At 45.3% G+C, this 27,768-nt stretch overlaps 1 protein-coding gene across 1 annotated transcript in view; it reads left to right on the top strand.

The window, feature by feature from the left end:
* Window positions 1–2,329: 2,329 nt before the first annotated feature.
* Aldh5a1 (aldehyde dehydrogenase 5 family member A1) overlaps window positions 2,330–27,768 on the top strand; it is a 38,157-nt gene continuing 12,718 nt past the window's right edge. The window contains exons 1-6 of the mRNA XM_055614489.1: window positions 2,330–2,779; window positions 13,362–13,445; window positions 14,748–14,918; window positions 15,787–15,903; window positions 20,118–20,261; window positions 21,280–21,423. Of these exons, the coding sequence (XP_055470464.1) occupies window positions 2,456–2,779; window positions 13,362–13,445; window positions 14,748–14,918; window positions 15,787–15,903; window positions 20,118–20,261; window positions 21,280–21,423 (984 nt within the window). The 5' untranslated portion in view covers window positions 2,330–2,455. The remainder of the gene's footprint in view (window positions 2,780–13,361; window positions 13,446–14,747; window positions 14,919–15,786; window positions 15,904–20,117; window positions 20,262–21,279; window positions 21,424–27,768) is intronic.

Genomic DNA, 27,768 nt, shown 5'->3' with positions numbered 1-27,768 from the left:
GCAAAACTGGATGAAGTCATTGAAATGAAGGCAAGTCTTTATATGCAGATAAATGAGATATATTTTTTATGAAGCCTCATGTAGTTTAGGCTCTCCTCAGACCCTCCATTCCCTGGGCTGAGTTACGCCTTGCTTTTTTTTAAGAGAGAGAGAGAGAGAGAGAGTGTGTGTGTGTGTGTGTGTGTGTGTGTGTGTGTGTGTGTGAATGCAGGCATACCTATGGAGCTGAGGGGGCAAGTTTCAGGAGTGCTGACACAGACACACACACAAACACCTTGTTGAGGTAGGGTCTCTCTTGCTGTTTCTGCTTCTCTGAGTGATCCAGGTTAAGGGAGGCTTCCTCACCTTCCATCTTGCCATAGGATCGGTGGGACTGCAGCCATGTGCCACGGCGTCCACCTTTTTACGTGGGTTCTGGAGACCGAGCCAGGATCATTCAGCCTGTGACACATGCGCCTTTAGCCACTCAGCCACCTCCCCGGCCCTTACCCTGAATGCTGGGTCTCTTTGCCTCTACCTCTCCATGCTAGGAATGCAGGCAGGAGCCACCAGGCCCAGGTTTAGATATAATTTTTGTGTCCGGACTAAAGCAGCCGATTTCTCTGGCCATCTTATATGTCACTGTCATTACAGGACCAAGACAATAGCTGGGAAAGAGGGTGGACAGAGCCAGGGACTCGGGTTTAATAGCTCGCTGGGAAAAGGTACTTGCTGCCAAGCCTGCTGGCCTAAGTCCAATCTCCGGGCTCCACAGGGTAGGAGGAAAGACCAGTTCTGGCAACCCTCCCCTCCTCCACACAAATAAGTGAGTTCTGCAAGCCAGGAACTGGAAACTAACGGTGCCCGAGAACATAGGGAGAAAAGGGAAGCCCCCTGCCTCCCGGCGTGCTTCTCCTAGTGAGCATACCCACCCAAGATCTGGGAGACATCAGGAAAATAAGATGAGAGGCTGGGCGAAATTGTCTGCACTCCAAATGGGGGGGCATCGGTGTGGGAAGGAGGGTGCGCCACATAATGGGCTCCTCAGACTGTAGGGACAGTTGGCTTGGTGAGCTCCTTCCTTCATCAAGCAGGTAAATAAATGAGGATTTTTTTTTTTTTTACTACTGCATTGATGGGGAAGATTAATATAGTAAGATTATACCTAAATTGGGATTTTGTTTGTTTTCTGTCTCGCTTTTAAAGAAATAAACAGAGAAAGTGATATGCCTCATAGGTATTGGTCCTGGGGTGGCCGGTGGGCAAGTCGGGCTGAGAAGGAGAGCAGGCAAGGCTTTAAACAGTTTCTCAAGTCAGGGGTGGTGACACATGCCTATAATCCCAGCACTTGGGAGACTGACACAGAGGGTTTGCTGAGTTCAAGGCCAGCCTACGCTACATAATACCTTTGAGGTCGGCCTTGGCTACAGAATGAGAACTTGTTTTTTGTATGTTTGTTTGTTTTGTTTTTTGTTTGTTTGTTTTTTGTTTTAAGTTGAGAGAGGGAGAGAGAATGAGAGAGAACGAATTCTGTGTTGGGGCCCAGGTGTAACAGGATAAAGATGCTGTTTAAGGTGATATTGCTATAGTCAATCCTCATACCCCTGTTGATTTAAAAACAAAAACAAAAACAAAAACAAAAAACAGGGTCTCCCTAGGTAGACCTGGTTGGCCTTGAACTCAAAGAGCCTCCTTTTCTCTGTCATCGCTGGGATTAATGGTGTCTAAATCAGTTTAAAGGGATTAAATCAGTTTATTGATTCTATCTTGATCATTTCCAGTTACTGGTTGGCCAGACTCCATCCCTGTCAGTTGCTTGGCCTACAGCTGCTAGGTCATGAAGCAAAGGCCCTGCGGTGTCTTGGGAGCACCCTGATGAGGGCGCAGAAAAGTATGCAAGAGGAATCCCCGAGCCCCACTCCAACTCTGGTTGAATGGCTGCCCCAAATTCCAGCGCTCAGGAGAGCTGTGCTCCGAATTCAGGAAGGGGATATGCAGAAGAGCACGCAAGGAACAGATTACTGAGCTGCACTTGGCCCCTCTTTGAACAGTGGTCCCCAGTCCCAGTGCTCAGGAGCTGCAGTTTATGGAACCGCAGTTTTGGCCTTGGTGCCATCTCTAGGCGGAGCGCAGATTGCCGAGGCTGGGGTACAAGGCAACGGAAGGCGCTCCTGACCTAATGACAGGTGAGGATCCAAAAGCAGGAGAGGCGACTTGTCTGCACATGTCTGTCTTGCTGGGATTCTTTAGCTTCGCAGGCCCTGGAGAAGGGCACGCGGGGAGCACAGGCCAGTTGGGACCTGGGTGCAGCTCCAGGAGCGCGGCAAGAGGGCGCTCTCCTTGTCTCCGCCACCCTCCCAAGGCCATCCCGGTGCCCCGCGCGTCCCCGCCGCCGCGCTCCCGCTTCCCCACGACCCCTGCGCTCTTGCACGCTCACTTGCCTGTCCCTCGTCGCTGTCGCCGCCACCGCCGGGCCATGGCGACCTGCTTTCTGCTGCGGAGCTTCTGGGCCGCGCGTCCGGCGCTGCCGCCTCCGGGCCGCCGCAGCCTCCGTCCGGTTCCCGCGGGAGCCCAGCGGCGCAGCTACGCCCGTGGCCCCGCTGGCCTCCCCGCCGACCTACTTCGCGGGGACAGCTTCGTGGGCGGCCGTTGGCTCCCAGCCCCCGCCACCTTCCCGGTGCACGACCCGGCCAGCGGCGCCACGCTGGGCACCGTGGCCGATTGCGGGGTGCCCGAGGCCCGAGCTGCCGTGCGCGCCGCCTACGACGCCTTCAGCAGCTGGAAAGGGGTCTCAGTCAAGGTGAGAGCGCGTCGGTGCAGGTTCCCCTCGGCCTAACGCGAGGCAGAGATCCCCAAAGTGAAACTAACTCATGACACCTCCATCTCAGTTCCTCGGGGTACACAGTACCGAGAGCCAGAGCAACAACAAAAAGAGACAAATAAGTTTGGAGCGTAGGTCGGTGCCCTGCACGATGTCAGATTTCCTGTTTTTTTTTTTCAAACCTTAAGTAATGTCAGCCAGCCAGCATGAATGGAAACTGTACGAAGGGGCAATGTAAATGTGTGTGTGTAGGCAGTATGTGGGGGCTGTGTGTGGGAGTCGTGTCAAGGGCACTGAGGAGGGACATGTGAGCTTTGTTTAGGGGGACAGAAAAGTTCAGGCACATTCTCTGATTTTAGGTCTGAATGGGTAAGGGCTGCTACGTACTAACAGTGGTGGCTAGACAGTGATATGGACAGAAAACTATTTTGGAAAAAATTCTTCCTTTACTTATGATATTACTCCTGCAGCCAGCCCTGTGAAACCATAGCTTCCTTATCCTCCACAGCCTCTCTGAAGATGGTGGTATGAGCATCAGAATCCTCCCACCCGGCGTGTAGTTGCTGAGCACCGGCTACATGTCACATAATTCTGGAGGTGCTTGGGGGAGGCTGGAGAACGGGCCAGCCTTTAACATGCACTTGCTGCTCTTGCAGTCTCTGGGGTCAGTTCTTAGCCCTCTCCTGGCAACGCTCAACAGTTTGTAACTCCAGTTCCAGGGGATCGAGGGTACGCAGAAGGTACATATCCATACAGGCAAATGCTCATATACATAAAATTTTAAAAATCGAAAAAAAAAAAAAAAAACAAAAAACAAAATTGAAAGATCCAGCTCCTTCTAGAACTCACGTGAGGTGCATGTTTTGGGGATCCAAACTGCAAGCATTAAACACCTACCTCAGCAAAGACGTGTACTGGAGGTGATGAATAATGTGAGGGGCAAAAGGCAGATGCAGGCCCAGAGGTCAGAGGTCAGAGAGAAGGTCAAGGTGCAGAATACAGTGTGGTCATGTTTATAGGTCTGTGAGGACGGCACAGCAAAGTGCCATTTGGGTGGCTTAATTAACAGAATTGTGTCTTCCTGCAATTCTGGAGGCCAGAAGTTAGAGACTGTGCTGGCTAGTTCTATGTAAACTTGACACAAGCTAGTCATAGAGAGGAGGGAGCCTCAGTTGAAAAAATGCTTCCATAAATTGGATTATAGGCAGGCCTAAAAGACATTTTCTTTTCTTTTCTTTTCTTTTCTTTTCTTTTCTTTTCTTTTTCCTCTCCTGTTTTTGTTGTGTTTCTTTGTCTCACTGTCTCACTATGTAACCTTAGTCATCCTGGAACTTGCTCTGTAGACCAGGTTGTCCTTGAACTAACAGAGATCCTCCTGCCTCTACCTCCCAAATACTGGGATTAAAAGTATTCAAAGTATTTTCTTAATTAGTGATCAGTGGAGGTGGGGGGGAGTCCAGCCCATTGTGGGTGGGTTCATCCCTGGTCTAGTGGTCCTGGGTTCTATAAGAAAGCAGCCTGAGCAAGCCGTTGGAGAGCAAGCCAGTAAGCAGCACTCCTCCATGGCCTCTGCATCAGCTCCTGCCTCCAGGTTCCTGCCCTGTTTGAGTTTCTGTCCTGGCTTCCTCTGAAGTGTTGTGGAAGTGTAAGCAAATAAACTCTTCCCCCATCCCTACTTACTTTTTGCTCATGGTGTTTTGTCATGCCATAGAACCCCTAAGACAGGTCAAGATGGTAGCAGGCCTGTTTTCTTCTGAGGCCTCTCTCCCAAACTTGTAGACACTGTTCTTTGTCTCCATGTGGGTTTGTGTGGTCCTTTTTCTGAGGCCAGTTGTTGACTAAAGGCCTAGCTGAGCTTAATCACGTCTCTACAGATGGCTATCTCCAAGCACAGTCTCATTCTGAGGCGCTAATGAGATGAGTCAAGGCTTCAACACCCCTCTCTAGGAGAGGACACATTTCCTCCTATGACATCAGGGTCAGCCTTCCTGAGGATATCAGGTATATGGACTAGGAGAGGTAAGGGGAGATCATGAGCAACTCAGGAACATGGCTACTCAGCTTCCAGAACAACAAGGAGACGCTTATGGCCCATAGTAGACCAAGAACTAAGAAGAGGTGCAGGGAACTGTCGTGGAGCTTGAGGGAGAAGGGGCTGCTTCATTTGGAACCTGTGGACCTTCCAAGGACTTCCGGATTTACTTTGACTGAGGGCGCTGACAGGAGTACTGTGAGATGAGAGACTTTTAGAGGGCGGTGGTGGAAGAACAGGCCTGTTAAGAGGAGTTATTGGCCTGCGCTTGTTTTTTTTGTTTCTATGCTTTTGTTAATAGAGGCAGGCTAACTTTATCAGGAAAATAATTTTGATTTTCTGTGGATTTAGCTGGCAGAAATCCAAGATCAATAATAGCCTGTACTGTTTGGAGGTCTATGGGAACTCAGTGGCTGACAACTCCAAAAGACATAAGACTTTTTATTTGTTAGCCCGTGGTGCCTAGTAAGAGCATTGCCATCCTGCTAGAGAGTGACTTCATTTTAAATCTATCTATCTATCTATCTATCTATCTATCTATCTATCTATCTATCTTTTATGGCAGAAGATAGGTTTCCATATGACTTTTTAGAAAAGAGGTCTTTAATATTATTAAAGGCTATTGACAGTGCTATTGGTTACCTCCCAGAACTTGGTGGTGAGACCCTATTGCTGAAGACACCAAATGTTTGAGTCATAGGACATAGAGGTATCAAGCTGGTACAGATCTAAAAGTTTTGCCTCTACTGGCTATCGCTGTCATAGTGCTGGACAGCACTGTGCATGTGTGCTGACTGGACTTTTTTTTTTCCAGCTTGACACAAGTAGGGCCATCTGAGAAGAAGGAATCTTAATAAAGTGACTGGCCTGTAGGGAAGCCTGTAGGAGATTTTCTTGATTGGTATGAGATGGCCTAGCTCATTGTGGCTGCCACCTCTGAGCAGGTGGTCCTTGGGAGTATAAGAGAGTAGGCTGAGCAAGCCATGACAAGCAAGCTAGTCAGCAGCACTCATCCATGGCCTGTGCATCAGTTCCTGCCTCCAGATTCCTGCCTCCGACTCTTGCCCTAACTTCCTTTGACGACTGACTATAATGCGGAAGTGTAGGATGAAATAAACCCTTCCTTCCTCAAGTGGCTTTTGGTCATGGTGTTTCGGCATAGCAGTAGAAACCCTAAGACAGAAATTGGTACCAGATACAGGTATTGTATCTGCGGGAAGACTGTGGTATCATTTGAACTTTAGACAGGAAAATCAGAGTACTCAGAGCTCAGTGGGCTGCCCAGTAGAAGTTTGGAGGCCAATGTTGAGAGCAATGCACGCGACGGAGGCCTGGCTTATAAACTCTCAGAGGGAAGTTTAAAAGTCCCTTAAAGACTCTCTCAACGCCATTTAGGTGGTATTTTGAATTAAGAGCTCTGAAGCAAAACTTTTGCTTTGTTGGGACGATCAGTGCTGGCCAACAGGAGCTGAGAAATTAGTGGTGGTTAAAAAGAGACCAGCAACACTGAGATGAAATCTCCTGGGGGTGCTTTCTCAGGGTCAGCACACAGAAACGGTGGTCTAGGGTTGCTTGAGGCTGTGTCTCGTGCTGGAAGCCAACGGTGGTAGTGCCCAAGACTTAGCCAGGTGGTATGGTTTTGAAGGCATGGTGGAGTCATTGAAGGCAGTCGAGGCTTGACACTGTGTGGCAGGGCAGGGGCCTGAAAAGAGCACAGCAGAGGCCATTGGTGAAAGTGCAGCCCATTTGCAGCAGGAGGTGGCAGCATTTTGGAGCTGCCAGTGTGACGGCACAGGCACCACGGACAGCAGCAGCTGTGGCGTGGAGCAGGCCTGAGCCTGTGAGATAAGCGGTGGAGGCTGTGGGTGGCAGAGCTGGAGACAGGCCGCTGCCAAACCTAAGGCTGTGAGCTCCAGAGGTCCGAGACTGGGCTTTAGGATGCTGAACTTCGATTTTGCTCTGATCTGAGTGTGACTGAGCCTGGCTCTCCCCTCTTGGAATAAGAAAGTATTTAACTTTTTTTTTTTTTTTTCCCTAGGAGCTTACAGCTAAGAGACTTTGGAAATTTACAGATATTTTGGAATTTTACAAAGTTTTGGATATTTAGAGAGACGTTGGCTATTTCAGGGAGATCTGGGATATTTTGGAGAGAGTTTCAATGTTTTAGAGAGACTTTTTAAATGTTTTAAAGAAATTGAACTTCTGAAGTGTTGAATTTGTCAAGACTGTGGAACTTTTAAAAGTAGGAATGTTTTTCTCTGTGAGATTTATGTTAACATGATACCCAGAGAACATCAAGAAAGGAAAGGTTATGGCTAACGTGTTGTGTTTGTGTGTGAGGCTGACAAAGATCAGTTGTGCTGGCTGGTTTTATGTCAAACTTGACACAAGGTAGGCCATCTGGGAAGAAGGAGTGTTAATTAAGAATTTCCTCTGTAAGATTGCCCTATAGGTCTTCTTTTTTCTATCTTTTTTTTTATTTTTTGATTCATGATTGATGTGGAAGGACCCAGGCGATTGTAGGTGATGCCCCTGGACAGGAAGTCCTAGGGTGCATAAGAGAGTAGGCTGAGCAAACCACAGGAGCAAGCTTAGAAGCCCTCCTCCACGGCCTGTGCTTCAGTTCCAATGTCCAGGTTTCCACCTCCAGCTCATGCTCTGACTTCCTTTGATGGTGGACTGTAAGATGAAATAAACCCTTTCCTCTGCAAGTTGCTTTTGGTCGTGTTGTCTTAGCAGAGCGGTAGAAACCCTGAGACAGCCCATTACCAGAGGAGCAAAGTAATCAATCTTACCTGGCTGTGAACCCTACAGTGACAACTGGCCTGGCAAGACATGCCCACTGGTACAGGTAGTGGCATAAACATCCTGGGAATGACCAGGCACTTTCTGATTGGATTTAAGTTGAATTCTACAAGATGAACACCATACCTGGCAGGCCAGGAATCTGTGGGAAAACCTACTTCTATTAGGCTATTAAATGGACACAGTAGTAAACTGATCCTTGATGAATTGCTGTCATATCCACAGATTAATGCACCTCTCTGCACTAATCAGAGAAGCTTCTCCTTTCAATAGATGGTCATTAGCACAGATAGACCAGCAACTAGCCATGATGCCAAGAGTAAGAGACTGAGGAATGCTCAGCCCTAACTGGAACACCTACACTGCATTCCTGTATGGCATCCCCCTTCTCCCAAAGCTCAGGGATCATTCCAGAAGAGGAAGCAGAAGGACTGAAAACCCCATAGCTGGAGGAGGAGTACAAGGAAACGCTGTTCATCAAATATAGCAGGACAGCTGCATAGACGAACATATAGTAATTATGAGTGCACGCACAAGCCCTGTGCAAGCTCAGCAGAGAGGGAGATGGGACTTTCACACCCATCCCTGGGCAAGGAGCTATTTTAGTTGTGTAATAGGATGGAGTCAGTTTTCTTCAAGAGTGTTACCCCTGGTAAGTCAGCCACAGTCCAGTGGAAAGCCACCCATCCAAGAATATATGGGAAGCACACAAGAGAAAAGAAAAAGAGGACACAAAGTTGGGTGGGTAGGGAAAGCAGGGTGGATCTGGGACAATACAATCAAAATATACCACATGAAATTCTCAAAGAATGGATAAAACTATTTTTAAGATTTTACTGTTTAAATTTGTAGTTCTAATTAATAAAAAAAGTGAGAACAACAAGTTGAACCAGTTCTTGATTCACGCACATACACAAAGTCCAATACCCACTGGTCCTCATGGATTTGGCCTCTGGCAGAGCCCTTGATGATGGATGTCATCATGGTGGGGGCATGCCTGGACATATGTCCAGACAGAAAACTGGAGACTGTGTTAGAGCTTGCTTTTATAACAACCCACTCCTGGACAAACTAACTCCAGGTGCCATCAAGATAGCTCAGTAGGTAAAGGTAGTTGCTGTACACACCTGGTGATTGGAGATCAATCCCTCAGAACTCACAGAAAAGAGAGAGAGAACCAACTCCTCAGAGTTGTCCCCTGTCCTCCATACATGCTGTGTGGCACATACATTCCCTTTAATAATGGTATATTATTATAATAATATACCAAATATTATAATAATAACCAAATATTAACCATCTGTCTAACTCATGGTTATATGCATACTACTTTAATCCCTTCTAAAGACCACCGAGTAGGTGCTGCCTTTTCTCAGCATCACACCGAAGACTAGGCCTCCAGCACAGGAACCTGGGGTTGGGGAGTTAGGGACACACTCAAACCATAACAATGATGGCCTCAGCATTTTTGGTCTGAGCAGGCAAAGTCGCCACTCACTGCTGGGGAAAGACGAAAGTGGAGCAGTGTTGGGTAAGATGTTAGAGCCTAGCTCAGGACCCGTGCCTCTGAGGTGATGGACTGTCCTATAGACCTCAGGTAGGGGGCTGGATAGATCGGCTGGAGTTTGAAAGTGAGCCTGGGCTAGAGAGACAAATATTAAAGTCACATGTGCAGGGGCTGCCTGGGTACTCAGCTATGGGCATGAAGGGAGGGGAGTGGGGCAGGCCTGATCCTTTGATACTTTTGCAACATTTTACAGACTCACAGTGGCTCTCCAAGATCAAGGGCTGCCACTGTGCAGGGAACTTTTCTAGTCCTGTTGGTATTTTGGCAACTGACTATCTGGCGTTGGGGCCCCTCTGAAATTGGCAACATCATCCTGTCATCCACCCATGGCCTCCGTCCTAACGCATGGACGTGTTTCAGCTCCGAGATTTCAAGAGCCTGGGACTTTTTAGTGGAACCTCCTTCTTGAGGAAGGCATTCCTCGGTGCTGGGACGGCACTGAGGGAGAAGTTTGGCAGAAGTATTGCCTGAAGGAAATAGTGGGCACCAAGTCAGGAATGAGACTCACCCTCCTCTTCCCTGAGTCTGCAGTGGCTGACTCGCCCTGAGTGTGAACTCACTTTCCTTCCCTAAGGCCCATTCACCTCCCACCGCCCCAGTCTACATGCTCTTTAAGGTCTAGCTGCTGTGTAACATCTGCCTCTGGGCTTGTCAGTAACCCAGCCTTCTGTTTTCTCCTTTCTCTGATGCAGCCGAACTGGTCCATATGCCTCACATCTTTCCTTTCATGTGTTCATGACCTTTTCCCACCTTGTAAACTAGAGGATGTGTGTCAGCCAGACAGAAGCAGCTTAAAGGAGGAAGAACTGAATTTGGCTCACTGTCCAGGGGGGTTTGGGTTATTATGGTGGGAAAGCGTGGTGGCTAGACCGCTTGGCAGCTCTCCACATGTGACCACTAGACCAAGAAGCAGAGAAGCAGAGAACAGAACCGGAAGTGGGTTGAGCCTAAGATTGTTATTTACTTTTGTATCCCATGTACACTGGCAATGTTTATGTTTGTCCAAAAATTCCCAGGCATCAAAAAAAAAAAATGTCAGGTAAACTACCACATTTGATAATCTGGAAAGAGAAAGAACGTTATGTAAGGTTTATATATTTACTTTGCAATTTAAAAGGTGTTTGATATTATCACCTATAAGTGCAACTTTGTTTTGATGTTTTAGTTTGGTTTGGTTTGGTTTTTTGAGACAGGTTTCACTGTGTAATCTTGGCTGAACTAGAACTCACTATGTAGATCAGACTGGCCTTTAACTCAGAGAGATCAGCCTGCCTCTGCCTCCTGATTGCTGGGATTAAAGGAGTGTGCCACCATGGCCCAGGTTTTGTTCTTCCTACAAGTTCTAGGGCACAGTTTGTTCCCCTGGCTTTTCCAGGTCCTAAAGTTTCCCATGTGCCTTGACCCGTGACCTTTCGTACCTCTGACATTTGGTTTTCTGGTGGCATCGGGTCTTCTGACTCTATCCTATTACAGTCACTCTTATGTTTGTATTGGGCCCACCTGGCGATTCGGAATAGCCTCCACTTCCTTCGTGATCACATTAGCAAAGTCCCTTTTGCCATCTAAGGCGCAAGTCACAACCTCAGGGAGTAAGACTGTGGATAGCTTTGAAGGCTAAGTGCTATTTCCAGTGCTTCCCAGGTGATGTGTTTGGTCTTTTGAAAATCCTGGGAGGTGAGCATGAGTCATGCTGTGGATGAAGAGACTGGGTGGGTCTAGCTGAGGAGCTGGGGTGAGAGCTACGTGTCACCACCATGATAGGGTTTCTGAGGCCCTATCTGAGTTTTTCGTGTCCACACAGCACCATAGTTGGGGCAGACAGGCCATCTTCAACTTACTTGTCAAGTTCGGATTGTACCACTTTATGACAATTTGAGACCGGTACATATTCAGTGGAAGGTACTCATGGAATTGAGGCTTTTGATCTGTTCTTGGGCTGGCTAGGTGCAGTGGGGTCACCCGTCATCCTCTTGATGCTGGGCCACAATAGCAAGCCGCAGCTCCCTGCCTGCTGTGCAATGAGAGGAAGCAGTCAGGTCCTGACTTTTGCTGAGCTAGGCTGCTCAGAAGGCTACTTGTATTAGGAGCACTTTCATCATAGACAGAGGGTAATCTCTGTCCTCCCTCCACAGCTGCTGTGACAAGATGCTGTCAAGGGATAGCTTAACACACAGAACTGCCCTCTTTTAGAGCTAAAGTCCAGATGTCTAAAATCGAAGTGTTCCAGGAGCAGCTTCTTCTGAAGACTATGAGGGCAGGACTCATTGCAGACCTTTCTACATGGTTTCTAGATGACTGTTTCCTTGTATCCCTTGGGTGGCCTTCTCTGGATGTGTTTTGGTGTCCATGACAATGTTTGTGTTTGTCTATGTCAAACACAACATACATACACATACACACACACACACACACACACACACACACACACACACGTATTCCTGCCTGGCCTGGCACTCATAATGTAGACAAGCTGGCTTTGGACCCTGTCTCCAGATAAGGTAGCGTTCTGAGAATCTGGGATTACCTACTTGAGGTGGACACAGTCCATCACATCCTCTGCATGCTTAGGGCTTTGAGTATGAGGACTATTCATGACTTTCCCTGGCTTATGGAAATTCAACCTGGGTATTGCGTTTTTCTACCCAAAGGCAGAATCTTACTTAAAAATATCTTTTTTTTTTCCAATCATGTGTATCGTGTCTGTGTATGTATATGTGCATACATGTGCCTTTGTGAGTGCCAGTGCCCCCAGAGGCTAGAGGCCTCAGTAGAACTACAGGCAGTTGTAAGCCACCTGGCATAGTAACTGGGAATGTAATTTTGGTCTCTTTCAAGAACAGTATTTGGCTTTAACTGTTGAACTATTACTCCAGCCCCAAATCTTACTTTTTCTTTCTAGAGTCCTGCTATTTTATGTGCTCTCATTCTTTCTCACACTAAACATGGTAACCCATTCACAGAACATAAAAGGCCCCTGTCACTTTTGACCTGAGACAGGGTCCTATGTAGCCCTGGCTGGAATCAAATTGGTATGTAGTCAGTGATGCCCTTGAACTTCTGATCCTCCTGCCTACACTCCCAGTGCCTGGATTAGTCATGCTCCACCATGCCCACATTTATGCTGAATTGGGGATGGAACCCAGGGCTTCATGTGTGCCGGGCAAGCACTTTACCAACTAAGCCACATCTCCAGCCCATAGACACATTTATATTCAGTTCTTAGAGCCAGGCCTCCTGGGTTTTAATGTGCTCTCTCTCATCTGGGTGAAAGAACACTTGGTGCTTTTTGAGATGAGAACAGGTAAGGTGCAGAACAGTGGTAAGGTACTTTCAAGGCAGGGCTGATACCTATCTTCTCCTGAAGGCTTATCCTTAGCAAAATCCTCCAGGCGATGAAGCTTGTCAGCCTGTCCAGAATAGGAAAGGAACACTCTCTAGAGTCAACAGTGTCGTGTGTACACACAGGCTCTCTGTCCACAAGGGGAATTAGATTGTACAAGTAAAAATTTAGAGTACTGAATGCATTACAATGCCGGAATGACATGCTGGGTTTGCTTATTGTATTGGACAAGTTGTTCAGGCAAATGAGAGGAGGTCTGATAGTCTTCCTGGACTTGGGATGTGGCTTATGTGGTAGAGAGCTTGCCAAGTGTGCATGAATCCCTGGGTTCGACCCCCAGGTCCCCATAAACTGTGCTGCGGCACACATCAAAAATTCTGGCACTCAGGAGGTAGAGGCAGGACGACCAGAAGATCATCCTCAGGTATATATCCATCATTGAATTGATACAGGCTTGCCTCAAACTTCTGGGCCCAGCAATCCTCCTGCCTCAGCTTCCTCCTCGGTTTCATGGTGACTACTTCATACATGTGTGTCATTATACCCTGCTCCAATTCATCCCCTTCCCTCACTACCTTTTCCTGCCAGATGCTAATCTCTTCTGGAAAAATCCCCCATAGACAGACCCAAAGATGTTTTCCAGCTACTGGGGCATCCTGCAGCCTGGTGATGCCGGCACTTGAGGTGAACTATTCCACAAAGTGTGAGGCTGCACACGTAGCTGGTGCTTTGGAGAAGTGGGGGGAGGGTAAAGGTTGTTGAGCCATCCTTTTTGCGTTTCCCAGTTGATTGCTTCCCTGCCTCATTTCCCTTCCAGGAGAGGAGTTCATTACTTCGTAAATGGTATGACTTAATGATGCAAAATAAGGACGACCTTGCCAAGATCATAACAGCGGAGAGCGTGAGTTCAAGATCTTGACTTGCTGCTGTGAGGAAGAGTCCTGGAGTGGTTAGACCAGAGCTTGGGAGAGCGCCTGGCTTCCCCTGACTGCTGACTGCAGCTTAAGAACATGGGATCTTTTGATGACGAGGGATTGAGTCATCATGGTGCTCAGAGAACACATTTGCTAAAACAAGATTTATGTGCCCTAGCATATTTGTTGCTAATTTGAAAAAACTAGATTTGAGGGGCTGAAGAGATGGCTCAGCAGTTGAGACCATGCACTACTCTTCTTGTTTGGTTGGTTGGGGTTTTTTGTTTGTTTTTTGGTTTGGTTTGGTTTTGGTTTTGGGAGGGATTGTGTATTTTTTGTTGTTGTTGTTTTGTTTTCTCAAGACTGGGTTTCTCTGTGCAGCCTTGGCTGTCCTGGAGTTATAGATGGTTATTAGCCACCACGTGTGTGCTGGGAATCAAACCCAGAACCTGTGGAAGAATAGCCAGTGCCCTTAACTGCTGAGCTAGTTTATTTTTTTCTTTTTTAAAATATGATATTGCCCAATTATTTGTTGAATTTCCTACATGTATACAATATATATTTATTCACTATATATTTATTTATTTAGTCTCCTTCTTCCCCCATTCCAACTTCCCTTGGACACCCTCAACATGTCTCCTCCCAACTCCATGTCCTGTATTTCACTTTTAACTACCTTTAGTCCGGCTACTGCTAGTCAGTGGGTGTGCAGCCAGGCACTGGAGCCTGGGCAACCTACGGTGGTCCCCACTTCACATAAAAATTACTCCCGGTCCGCCAGCAGCCATCAACTGCTTTGATCTCCTCAGCTAGCCATGGAGGCTTATGCCCCCTAGTGTTGGAACCTTAACCCGCTTAACTTCAGTGCAGTTAACTTCAGCTGCTGTGGCCCAGTTATTTTCTTCTGGTAGCCTGTTTTTATTTTCTCGTTATTTTTGAGTTTGTAAACTGCACTATTTGTTCATTCACAGAGTAAGAGATTTCACACAGTGACTCAATTCGGGAAGCCTTAGATTACGCAGTGCTCTGTGTCCACCCTTAAGCTGTGAACATTTATCCCGTCATTCCAATCCCTAAGACTCACACCAGAGTTAGTCGTTTCTCAGCAACCTCTGAGCTTTGCAATGCATAGCTTTTTCTCCCTGTCCCCTCCCCTGTTGTTTTTACCACTTTGAATAGCTTAGAAACACAGAGTTGTGATGATGATGATGATGATGATGATGATGATGATGATGATGATGGATGATTACTAGAGGGCAATGCACATGACCTTTTCTGATTTGATTTAGGGAAAGCCACTAAAAGAAGCCCAGGGAGAAGTTCTGTATTCAGCCCTTTTCCTAGAATGGTTCTCCGAGGAAGCTCGCCGTGTTTACGGAGACATCATCTATACCTCTGCCAAAGATAAGCGAGGGCTGGTCCTCAAGCAGCCCATCGGGGTGGCTGCAATCATCACCCCGGTAGGTAACAAGCTTGGCACAGTGCCAGGGTGGGAGCCTGGGTAGGGCGGCAGGAAGCAGTCTCTTCTTCCTGATGGACAGGTGTGCCCATCTCACTAGCGTTGCCACCTGATTTCCTGATTCCTTTTCTGGATGTAGAGGTTTGTTTCCACATTCCCAGCGTCAGGTGCAGTGGGAAACAAGTCATGTTTCCTGATGCATTAAAAAACAGGATGACCTTACACTGGCTTTTCTGACCTAGCATGGAGACTCCATCCTGGTGTTGCCTAGCGCCTCTGGAAAGACCTTTGAAATTTTGTCAATTTTAATAGGCATTTACTTTTTTTTATTTGTACCATTATTAAATAAATATATTTGTTTATTTCTATTCTATTCTATTATAGATTTGTTGATATCAGTTTCTTATCCCCTATAAATATTGTGTGAAAGGAAGTAAATCATCAGCCATTTTTAAAGTCACGTCAGCAATATTTTACTTAAAGAGTCACAGGCCAAATCTAGCTCAGTCTTTGTGTTTATAAATAAAGTTTTATTAGTACACCTGGGGTCCATTTGTGAGCCAGTTTCTCTGAGGCAACTGCCGCGTGCAGAGATGTGACAGAACTATACAACCTGTGGCCCTCACAGAATACATTGGTCTAGATAGTTTTGTCCTGCATCAAACTCCCAGACTATAGCCTGCCTCTGTGAACTCTGGCCTCCAGAGTCCCTCAAGCTGACCAGGGTCAGGTATTATGAGAGCTCACCCGCATAGCAGCAAACAGGTTTGCCAGTCAGTTGGGCAATGGAATGGTGACTGGCTCTGCCCTGCCTTGTCTTGGATCCTGAGGCGGCCGACACACTCAACATCCTTCCCCGACTCTTCCAGTGGAATTTTCCTAGCGCCATGATCACCCGGAAAGTGGGGGCCGCCCTGGCAGCCGGCTGCACTGTGGTGGTGAAACCAGCTGAAGACACGCCCTACTCCGCCCTGGCCCTGGCTCAGGTGAGTTTCTCTGTTTGTGCAGAACCAAGCATGTGCCCAAATGAATGCTTCCCAAGGACAGGAAGAAACATTTTTGGAATTTCCTTCTCTGTCTGTGTCTCCTGCTGTGTGAGTGAGAGCATCTGTCTTTGTCCGATAGCAGCTGTTCTATGTCACATTTCCTGCACTCTTCAGCAGGAAAAAAAAAAAAAAAAAATGCTGGTCACATTTGATACCCTAAAAGTGATATTGATCCATTATTTTGCATTGCATTAAAAATATGGGTGTTTCTCTCACATTTAGGAGGTTTTTAAAAAATAATCATTTTTGTTACGTGCATGTCTGTGTTCTATGTGAGTATATGTCATGTTTGTGCATGTTTGTGCAGTGCCTGCAGAGGCCAGAAGAAGGCGTTGGCCTCCCTGGAGGCGGAGTTACAGGTGGTCCTGAGCCATCTGACGTGGGTGCTAAGAACCCAATTTAGGTCTTCAGGAAAGGCAGCCAGTGCTTTGAACCACTGAGCCATCTCCCCAGCCCCAAGCTTTCTTATTCACCACACCTGATCCTGGTTCAATCTGTATTCAGTCAAATCTTTTTACTTTTCTGCCTGAAACTCTCGGATGGCTTCTCGTGTCACTTGGAGTAAAATGCAGATTTGCTGCACTAGCCTTCAAGGCTCCATACACCTACCAAACCCCAGCACTCACTGACTTACCTTCACGTCAGCGCCCTTCATTCTTTTGTTCGAGCCACTTCGGCCCCTGCCACCCTCATATCCCTTCAACCTCACCCTCAACTCAGGTATTGAACGAACTTTTTCTCCCTGAACCCTCTTACCCAGATGCTCCCATGACTTGCTTCATCGTGTATTTTTTTAAATGTTTGTTTTATTATTATTGTGTACGTGTACACGATGAGAGGGTAGACATGTGTAATACAGCACTCACGTGGAGGTCAAAGGGCAGCTTTGTGGAGTCCATCCTCCCCTTCCACCTCTATGTGGGCCCTCCTCAGGCCTCCAGGCTTGTACAGCAAGCACCATACCCACTGAGCACCCCAGCAGCCCTTTCCGTGTCTTTATGCTCTACCCTTACAGAATTAATGAAGGGCTCTAGCACGTCCTCAGCCTCTCCTGCTATCAGCAAAGTGAGGGACACGCACCTCAAAGAGACCGGAGCATGAGACAGCAGCAAGCCAGAATAATCTCTCCGGGAAAGTATCGGCCTTTGTAGCCTCTCAGTCATTTGTCTCTCTGTAACATCCCTAGAACACGCTGTCCGATCCAGAGATCCACAGGTCCCGTCGTTTCCTTCACACATCTACTGTTCTTTGTCTAAAGGGTGTGCGTGTACCAGGCTGCGTTAATTGTTTTCAGGCTTCACCGTCTTGTGATGGTCACTGTAACTTTTATGCTTTTCTTTTGTCGACCAACCTTTGTATCCATTGGGATTCTGCCTCCAGCGAAAGAATTCATGTAACACTTAAATGTCACTAGCCTGGTTTTACAAGCCTTTGTATCCCAGCTTATTCAGGAGGCTGAGGCAGGAGATTCTAAAGTTCAAGGCCAGTCTGGGTAACTTAGATGGACACTGTGCTTATTTGAATGTAAAGTGTTCCCCACACTTTACATGTTTGAATGCATGGCCCCAAACTGACAGAGCTACTTCAGAAGGTTGTGGGGACCTTTAGGAAGTAGGGCCTCGATGGAGGAGATGTATCATCGGGTGTGGTTTTCTAACATGGCCGCACTTCCTGTCTGCTGCTCTCTGATCCTGTGGACACAGCGTCACTTGCACTCCTGCAGCTTTGCCTTCCTGCCGTGATGGAGTACATCTCGGCTTAAACTGTAGCCAACACAAACCCACCTTCCTCAAACTACTTCTTGTCAGGACTTGGTCACAACAATGAGAAAAACAACTGGTAGTGGCTGTATCTCAAAATAAAATGTAAAAACCAGGGCTGGAGATACAGCTCAGTGGTAGAGTTTCGGCTTAGTGTGCATGAGGCCCTGGGTTCAGTTCCTAATTTTGTTATTAGTTCAGTTACTAATAACAAAATAGTTATAGGTGCATATGTGCAGGGCTGCAACCGATACATGCTTGCTCCACCCTCCTCTTCTCCCTTTTTGCTCAGTCTTAGTTCTGTAAGGAGCTGTGATTTGCACACCCCTAGTATTTAGTTGATGCTTCTCTGGTGTTCTTGAACCTCTGTGTTAGCCAGCTTTCCGTCACTGTTATGAAGACAAAAGGTCCGTTTCGTTCGTAGGTTTTGGAAGTTCCAGGCCATGACCCCTCCTCCTTTGTGCCTTTGGTAGAGCAGAACACCATGATAAGAGCAGCATGGCAAAGCAAAATGGCCACCTCACAGCCAAGGAGAGAAAGAAACGCTTGGCTCAACAATGCCCTTTGGAGGTGTCTGAGCTACTTTTCTCATTGCTGTGACCGAATACCTGACAGATACATGGGAAGAGGCTTGTGGCTTTAAGGGGTATAATCCACTATGGCCCAGAAGTCATGTCAGAAGGAGCCTGAGATGGCTGGCCAATGTGTCTGCAGTCAGGAGGCAAAAGAAAGTGAATGCTGGTACTCAGCATTCTGCCTTTTCCTCCTTTCATTCGATCTGTAGACCCAGCCTATAGTTGGGGTTTATCTTCTACGCTTAGTTGAACCTCTTCTAGGGCCTCAAACTGGTGGTCATCCTCCTGCCTCAGCCTCTGCAGTGTTGAGATTACTTGAGTTAGTAAGGTTTTTAACCTCACAAAAACGATAAATATGAAGAGAATATCTTTGTATGTTAATCAAAATATTAAAACGAATAAAACTGGCAATGAGATAGTAATCCCAAATACTAGGACATCATTTACAGGAAGACTAGGGGACCGTGTTTCTCCACAGCCACAAACTACCAGTAATCGCAACACTGGAGAGGTTGAGGCAGGAGGATGACTACCAGTTTGAGGCCTGTGAGGGCTACAAATAGAGACTTTGGGTCAAAAATAGAACAAATTTGGGACAGACTTGACCCAGAGCCCTGCCAGGGAAAGGCCAGGTTCCCAGGTGGCTGGGGTCAGGGGCCACTTCTGTCCTCCCCAGGGCCTCGCCTCTGCCGGGTTCCTCCTGTCTGTTCCTCCCTTTCTTCATCTCTGCCCCACCAGGAACCAGCCAGCAGCATTGTGAGTTCTTTCTAAACACCCTTTCCGCCCTCCACCCTGGAGCCTACAGTTTTCTTGAAAAACTCAGGACTGTTGGCCGACTGAACAGAAGGTGGCGCCAAAACCCCTACCTAAAATACTGTGTTTAGTGAACCTTAAGAGTGATAGTTTCGGGTGTTATTTAGAGGGTTAGGAGTACAGCTCAGGCATAGAGTATATGCTTTGCAGAGTGAGACCATGGGTTTTATCTTTAGCACGTGTGTGTGTGTGTATTCATATACACAAGCACAGTCATACATATGCATACATTACAAATACATATATAATGGAACTAAAATAAGGCTCCTATCAGTGCTGACATTAATATATTTTTTAATTTTTATTACAGTTATTTGTATGTGTGTGTATACATATAAATACATAGTCACACATGTACATACATATATATGGAACGGAAATACGGTTTCTATCAGTGCTGATATTAATATTTATAAAAATTTTATTACATTTATTTTTGTGTGTGTATAAAAATACACACATAGTCACACACATATGTGCACATATATATAAAACTGAAATAAAGTTTTATCGGTGCTGATATTAATATATTTTAAATTTTGATATATTTAATTGTGTATGTGCGTGCATGTGTACGTGAGTGGAAGTCTATACTGAAGTCAGAAAAGGGAATTGGATGCCTGGAGGTGGGGAGTGGTAAGCTATGGGCGATGGGAACTAAACTCATGTTCCCTGAAAGAGCCGTACATGTTGATAACCACGGAGTCATCTATCCATCCTGTAATATATCTTTTTGGAGCATAGGGTCTCCTAGAGCCCAGGCTGGCCTTGAACTCACGACGTAACGGAAGATGACCTTGAGCTTGTGAGCCCTCCTGCCTCTACCTCCCAAGAGCTTGGGTTATAGACACATCCCATGTCTGGTTCTCCTCGGTATGTTTTTACTCTGATCCGGGGCAAGCTTGTGTCTCACATTGTGTTCCGGGTTGAACTTTATTTCTGATTCTGTTTGATTTGTTTTCCAGTCCACTCCTTGTTACGGTGTGTTTGCTCTTTCTCTTTAAAGCTTGCAAACCAGGCGGGGATCCCTCCAGGAGTCTATAATGTCATACCCTGCTCTAGAGCCAAGGCCAAGGAAGTGGGAGAGGCACTATGTACTGATCCATTGGTGTCCAAAATTTCCTTTACTGGCTCAACAGCAACAGGAAAGGTACGTGCTGCCAGAGTCATGCAGGTGTTATTGTAACGCTTTCTATGTACAGTGTATACAACTACTATTTTATGCTTTTATTTTGTTTTATTGGAGATAGTGTCTACATAGCCCTGGCTGTCCGGGAACTTGCCATGTAGACCAGGGTGGCCTTGAACTCACAGAGATCCATTTGCCTCTGCCTGCCAAGTTCCAGAACTAAAGGAATGTACCATCATACTTGGCCTGTCATGTATTTTTTGAGTTGATATTATGGTTCAAAATTCAAGACAGTGTTGGCATTGTTCACCTTCGGCCTTGCCCCAGCTCCCAGTGTCCCTGAGTCCCTCCTCCCCTTCTGTAAATAACTGCTTTTAGTTCCCTCCCCACCTTCCTAGTGGGTTGTTGTTTTGTTTTTTTAATCAAATCTAACAAAACAAGACTCTGTAAAGAATACATTGTACACATGTGTGAAATTCTCAAAGAATTAATATGGCCTCGAACTCAGAGATCCACCTGCCTCTGCCTCCTGAGTTCTGGGATTAAGGACATGTGCCTGGCATTTTGTAAAACAGGCTTACCAGCCTTATATGTTAGTTTCTGCTGTTGCAAAATTCATGAGAAAAATAACTTAAAGGATGAGGGGATGATTGGAGGGTGTTTCAGCTCCTGGTTTAGGAAGTTTTGGTCCACGGTTACTCGGCATCATTTCTTTTACCCCTGAAACAAAGCAGAAGCAACACGGCAGGAGGCATTGGTGGGAAAGAGCCACTCCCCTTACGGTGGACAGGACCAAATATATCCTCCAAACTCCAAACTCATTTCCCCATGACCACCTTCCTGAGCTAGACCCAGCCCCCAGGAAACAGTCTACCCAGCTATGAACTCCTGATCTAGTCATCTCTCATTGGAGTTGCCAGCTGCTGACCGGTCTTTGGATATTTGAGCCTTAGGAGGAAGGGACTTCCTATGCAGGCAGAAACACCCTGGATGTTGATTTCAATGTTCACAGTGTTTTCCTCTTGCCACACTCCTGCAGATCCTGCTACACCATGCCGCAAATTCCGTGAAGCGTGTCTCCATGGAGCTGGGTGGCCTCGCCCCATTCATTGTCTTTGACAGTGCCAACGTGGACCAAGCTGTTGCAGGGGCGATGGCATCTAAGTTTAGGAACGCTGGGCAGGTGAGTCAGGCAGAATGTTTTAGTGCTGGGATAAGGGTATGTGTTTTGCAAAGACCCTAGCACCACCATGGTCTTGCCTCTCTCCCTGGTTTCTTGGATTATTCGGTTCACTCTTTCTATAAGCAAACATTTAGGGAGTATGTTCTCTCAGGCATGAGTTGTCTGAATAGTTGAATAGTTGAAACTTTGGACTAGTTGAATAACCCAAAGAGAAGAAAAAGCTAGTCTGTTGCCTTGAAGAGTTTCCAGAATTCCAGATGTCTTTATTTATGAATATGTGTGTGGTGTATGTGTGTGAATGTACATGTGTGTAGGTCCATGACCTGTAGTGACAGGTTTGGAATGTTGGTTTCTTTAAAAACACAGAAATATTATAAAAACGTGCTTTCATTTTAATCCCAGGTGTAAGGGTGTGGGGCTGCTTCGGATTGTCTGAGGCAGCTGACTATGATTTGTCTCGTGCTCTGGCAGAAGCATGATTTTGCCAGCTGCAGATAGTTTCTGCAATTGTGTGACGTTTGGAATTCTGAAGACTTATCAGGCTGTGATAGGATGTTGGTGGTTGTTAGTAATTTAGGGGTTTCAGTTTCCTAGGAGCCATGGTCAAAGATTAAACAGAAAGACAGAAATTAGATTCGGGGATTTTCCTAATTCCTCTCTCCCCTCTATCCTTGTTTCTCTCCTATCTAGTGTTAAGAGGTGAAACTGGGGGAATGAAGGGTGGGAAAAAGAAGAACCCACAAAGTAGCAAAGACTGGCTATCATGACCCTTTCAAGTATGTGCAGCAGCCAGAGCAGGGTGCCTGCTGTCCTGCACTATCACGCCCCATGGCACTCTCCATGCTATTCCCTTGAGACAGGGTATTTCATTGAGCCTGGATCTAGATGGGCCAGCCAAGCCCCAGTGATCCTCTTATCCTCCTACTCCCACCAGCGCTGGGGCTGCCAGCAGGAACAGCCGCTCCTGGCTTTGTTAGGTGGGTACCAAGGATTTGAACTAAGTCCATACAGTATCTCTTTTACCCACTTAGCCATCTCCGAGGCTCCTGTGTCTTTGAATCACAGGATCCTTCCTCACTTCTTTCTCCTACCTCTTGAATGATCTTTTCATGGATTTTCCTCCCTGGTCCTCTTCCCAGTGATCTCCCCAGTTAGGGAACAACATTCAACAGCTAAGGCCTGACGCCTTCTGTTGTATAGGAAAGGGGACAGGAAAACGTTGGAAAAACCCAAAAGCTGACACAGATGCAGGGGACACAGACCAGCAAGAGTGCTATGCCCAAGCTGTGTGCAGTTGTCTCAAGGGACTGAATGAGCCTAGGATTCCTGGCTGTCGGATCTGGCAGCACCTTCAAGACTTCTGATACAAACCTAGGAACTGAAGCAAAGAGACTGAATGACTTGGGTCATCCTCCAGGACCTGACACTATGAGTCAAGGGTCCCTTGTGTTGCCCAAGCCATTGCCAGGAACGTGACTGCTTAAGACATATTCTTAGACAACTGGACCTTAAAAGTACAATCAACAAGCACTAAATCATTGACTTTATTTTTCAAAACAGGGGCTACCGTTGTGGCCCAGCAGGCACTGAACTTGCTATGTAGCACAGACTTGAGGGAATATGACCCTCTTGGCATTAGAAGGCATGTTTGCATGTCCAGCCCAATGGGCTTCTTAAATGCTTCCCTGAGATATATAATTTCAAAAGGTGACATCTGGAAAGGGAGGTGGTGATACAAACTATTCTATATTACTTTTTTCCTTTTTTTTTTTTTTTGACTTTTAGTCATTGATTTTTCCCTTTTCGTAGAACCTAAATAGTTTGTTGTTGTGTGTTTACAGAATTAGAAGTGTTTCTTTAAGCAAACACAGAGTTTCAGCAGAGTTCTAGTACAAAACTGTGGCTTTGAACTCTGTTAAGCCAATTAAAAAAAAAATGCTTAAGAGGCAACTATACATATACTTTTACTAGGAAAACAATAAGAAAAATTTATCAATGATAACTACATTTCCTACAGTATGATTCGATTTTGTCACTTTAAAATGTAAAGTCTAACCAGACAGGAAACAAACAAACGTCTTAACAGTTAAACCTGATATGGGATATGGAAGATGGTCTTTTTAAAAGGATTTTATTTTTTTATTCACAAATATGTTTGTTCACAGATATTCAAACAACAAATTCTTTCTAAAGTTGCACATTTCTGAGCTTTCAAAAATTTTATTTTTTGTTTTATGAGTGTGAATTTTTTTCTGTATGCAGATACATACACAATGTGCATGTCCAGTGCTTCTGAGCTATCTTTCTAGACCCTTCCTAATTTTATATTTGTTTTATTTTTTTTGTTTGACTGCTTTTTTTTTTTTTTTTTTTTTTGGCAGTGCTGTAAATAGAACCCATGGCCTATATAGGCAAGCAATCTATCACAGAATTCTATTTTCAGTTCTTTTTTTAAAATTTTAAAATTTTTATTTTTTGTATTAATTAAAGTTTATTCATTTTGTATCCCAGCTGTAACCCCCTCCCTCATTCCTTCCTAATCCCCTCCCCTCCTCTCCTCCCATGCCCCTCTCGAAGGCCACTGATAGGGGAGGTCCTCCTCCCCTTCCATCTGACCCTAGCTTATCAGGTCTCATCAGGACTGGCTGCATTGTCCTCCTCTGTAGCCTGGCAAGGCTGCTCCCCCCACTCAGGGGGAGGTGATCAAAGAGCCAGCCATTGAGTTCATATCAGAGACAGTCCCTGTTCCCCTTACTAGGGAACCCACTTGGATACTGAGCTTCCATGGGCTACACCTGAGCAGGGGTTCTAGGTTATCTCCATGAATGGTCCTTGGTTGGAGTATCAGTCTCAGAAAAGGCCCCATGCCCAGATTTTTTTTGGTTCTGTTGTTCTCCTTGTGGAGTTCCTGTTCCCTCTAGATCTTACTATCTCCCCCTTCTTACCTATTATTCCCTGGACTCTGCCCAAAGTTTGGTTATGAGTCTCAGCATATGCTTTGAAACACTGCTGAGTAGTCTTTCAGAGGCCCTCTGTGGTAGGCTCCTGTCCTCGTTCCTGTTTTCTTCTTCTTCCAATATCCATCCCATTTGTCTTTCTGAGTGAGGATTGATCATATACCCAGGGTCCTCCTTCTTGCTTAGCTTCTTTAGCTGTACAGGTTTTAATATGTTTGTCCTATATTATATGTCTAATATCCACTTATAAGTGAGTATATACCGTGTGTGGCTTTCTGCTTCTGGGATACCTCACTCAGGATGATCCCACCATTTGCCTGCAAATTTCATGATTTCCTTGTTTTTAATTGCTGAGTAGTATTCCATTGTGCAAATGTATCACAATTTCTATATCCATTCCTCCCTTGACGGGCATCTGGGTTGTTTCCAGGTTCTGGCTATTACGAATAAAGCTGCTATGAACATAGTCGAGCAAATGTCCTTGTTGTGTATCTGAATACTTGAGCATATTTTCGATATATGCCTTGGAGTAGTATAGCTGGTTCTTGAGGAAGTGCTGTTACTAATTGAGAAAGCGCCAGATTTATTTCCAAAGTACTTGTACAAGTTTACATTCCCACCAGCGATGGAGGAGGGTTCCCCTTTCTCTTCAACCTCTCCAGCATGTGTCATCGTAAGGCGAAATCTCAAGGTTGTTTTGATTTGCCTCTCCCTGATTACTAAGGACATTGAGCATTTCATTAAGTGTTTCTCTGCCATTCTATATTCCTCTACAGAGAATTCTCTGTTTATCTCTGTACCCCATTTTTTAATTGGATTACTTGATTTGTTGCTTTTTAACTTCTTTAGTTCTTTATATATTCTGGATATCAGCTTTCTGTCAGATACAGAGTTGGTGAAGATCCTTTCCCAGTCTGTAGGCTTTCATTTTGTTCTGATGACAGTGTCCTTTGCTTTACAGAAGCTTTTCAGTTTCATGAGGTCGCATTTATTGATTGTTGCTCTTAGAGCCTATGCTGTTGGTGTTCTGTTCAGGAAGTTGTCCCCTGTGCCAATGAGTTAAAGGCTCTTCCCCACTTTTTCTTCTAACCAATTTAGTGTGTCTGGTTTTATGTTGAGGACTTTGATCCACTTGGACTTTAGTTTTTTACAGGGTTATAAGTATGGATCTATTTTAATTTTTCTACATGTAGACATCCAGTTAGACAAGCACCATTTGTTGAAGATGCTGTCTTTTTTCCATTATATGATTTTGGCTTCTTTGTCAAAAATCAAGTATCCGTAAGTGTGTGGGTTTATTTCTGGGTCGTCTATTTGATTCCATTGATCTACCATTTTGTTTCTATGCTAGTACCATGCAGTGTTTATTACTATTGCTCTGTAGTACAGCTTGAGGTCAGGGATGGAGATACCTCCAGACCATCAGTTGTTGTACAGGATCGTTTTGGCAATTCTGGGTTTTTTTCATATGAAGTTAAGAGTTTTTCTTTCAAGGTCTGTAAAGATTTGTGTTGGTATTTTGATGGAATTGCATTGAATCTGTACATTGCTTTTAGCAGGATGGCCATTTTCAATATGTTAATCCTACCGATCCATGAGCATGGGAGATCTTTCTATCTGCTGATGTCTTCTTCAATTTCTTTCTATAGAGACTTGAAGTTTTTTTCCAACAGGTCTTTCACTTGCATGGTTAGAGCCACACCAAGGTACTTTATGTTATTAGTGGCTATTGTGAAAGGTGTTGTTTCCCTAATTTCTTTCTCAGCCTTTTGTCTTTGGTATACAGGAGGGCTTCTGATTTTTTTTTTTTTTTTTGAGTTAACTTTGTATCCAGCCACTTTGCTGAAAGTGTTTATCAGCTGAAGGAGTTATCTGGTTGAATTTTATGGGTTGCTCATGTATACTATCATATCCTCTGCAAATAGTGACACTTTGACTTCTTCCTTTCCAATTTGTATCCCCTTGATCTCCTTTAGTTGTCTTATCGCTCTAGCTAGGACTTAAGTACTATGTTGAAGAGCTATGGAGAGAATGGGCAGCCTTGCCTTGTCCCTGATTTCAGTGGGATTGATTTAAGTTTCTCTCTGTTTAGTTTGATGTTGGCTATAGGCTTGCTGTATATTGTCTTTATTATGTCTAGGTATGTGTCTTGTATCTCTGATTGTAATGCCAGGTTTACAGGACCCTCGGAGACCACCAGGAGACGATTCAATGCAATAGCAAGAGAGCTTTATTACGAGAGCCGTCGAACTCGGGACCCAAGTCTCACTGACACAGCAGTAGAGAAGTGGACTTCAAGCTCTGAGTGAGCAGGATTTTTAAAGGGAAAGTCTGTGAGCATGGGGTTTCCATGGCAGCAAGCAGGGAGGTACATGGGACAGCAAGCGGGGGCGGGAAGCATGTCTTGATGTTACAAGATTAGGTAGAAGTTAGAGGGGAGAGGTTACCTTTTCTGAGGCACTTAATCACAATTGCTAAGGCATATAATTACAATGGGTAAAGCATATAATCACCATGGCTATTTTTCTAAACTATATCTGAAACACTGGGGAGAATTTTCCCACCTGATTCTCAACCAATTCCCATTGATTATTGCCAGGGAGATTGTCTCTATTTTCTATGAAGCATTTATTCTGTATTATTTCCTGGAGGCTGTTGCTAGGGGAGTTAACTTTGTTTTCTGCCAAGTGTACATTCTGTGATATTTCCTGGTACCTGAATTCAGCTCCCAGTCAAGATGGCTCTTTATTTCAAAATGGAGTTATACTCAGGCTAACTTAAACTCTTCATGATCTCTCCAGGACTTTAAACATGAATGGGTGTTGGAATTTGTCAAATGCTTTTTTAGCATGTAAGGAGAGGATCATGTGGTTTTTCTTCTTCACTTTGTTTATATGGTGGGTTACATTGATGGATTTCCTTATATTGAACCACCCCTGCATGCCTGGGATGAAGCCTACTTGTTCATGGTGGATGATATCTTTTATGTCTTCTTGGATTTGGTTTGTAAATATTTTATTATTTTTGCATCAATGTTCATAGGAGAGATAAGTCTGAAGTTCTCTTTTGGGGGGGGTCTTTGTGTTGTTTTGGTATCAAGGTGACTATGGCTTCATAGAATGAGTTTGGTAATGTTCCTTCTGTTTCTATTTTGTGGAATAGTTTGAAGAAAATTGGAGTTAGCTCTTCTTTGATGGTCTGTTAGAAATTCTGCACTGAAACCATCTGGCCCTGGGCCTTTTTTTTTTTTTTTTTTTTTTTTTTGGAAGGGAGACTGTTGATGACTGCTTCTATTTCCTTGGGGGATATAGGACTACTCAATCTTACCTGATCTTGATTTAATTTTGATAAATGGAATCTATCAAGAAAATTAAATTGTCCATTTCAC

Source organism: Psammomys obesus, unplaced genomic scaffold (genome assembly GCF_907164565.1).
Source record: "Psammomys obesus unplaced genomic scaffold, mPsaObe1.curated_primary_1811, whole genome shotgun sequence".
Classification (NCBI taxonomy): Eukaryota; Metazoa; Chordata; class Mammalia; order Rodentia; family Muridae; genus Psammomys; species Psammomys obesus.
The sequence above is the reverse complement of the archived record's forward strand: the minus strand, read 5'-3'. Positions and strand labels throughout refer to the sequence as shown.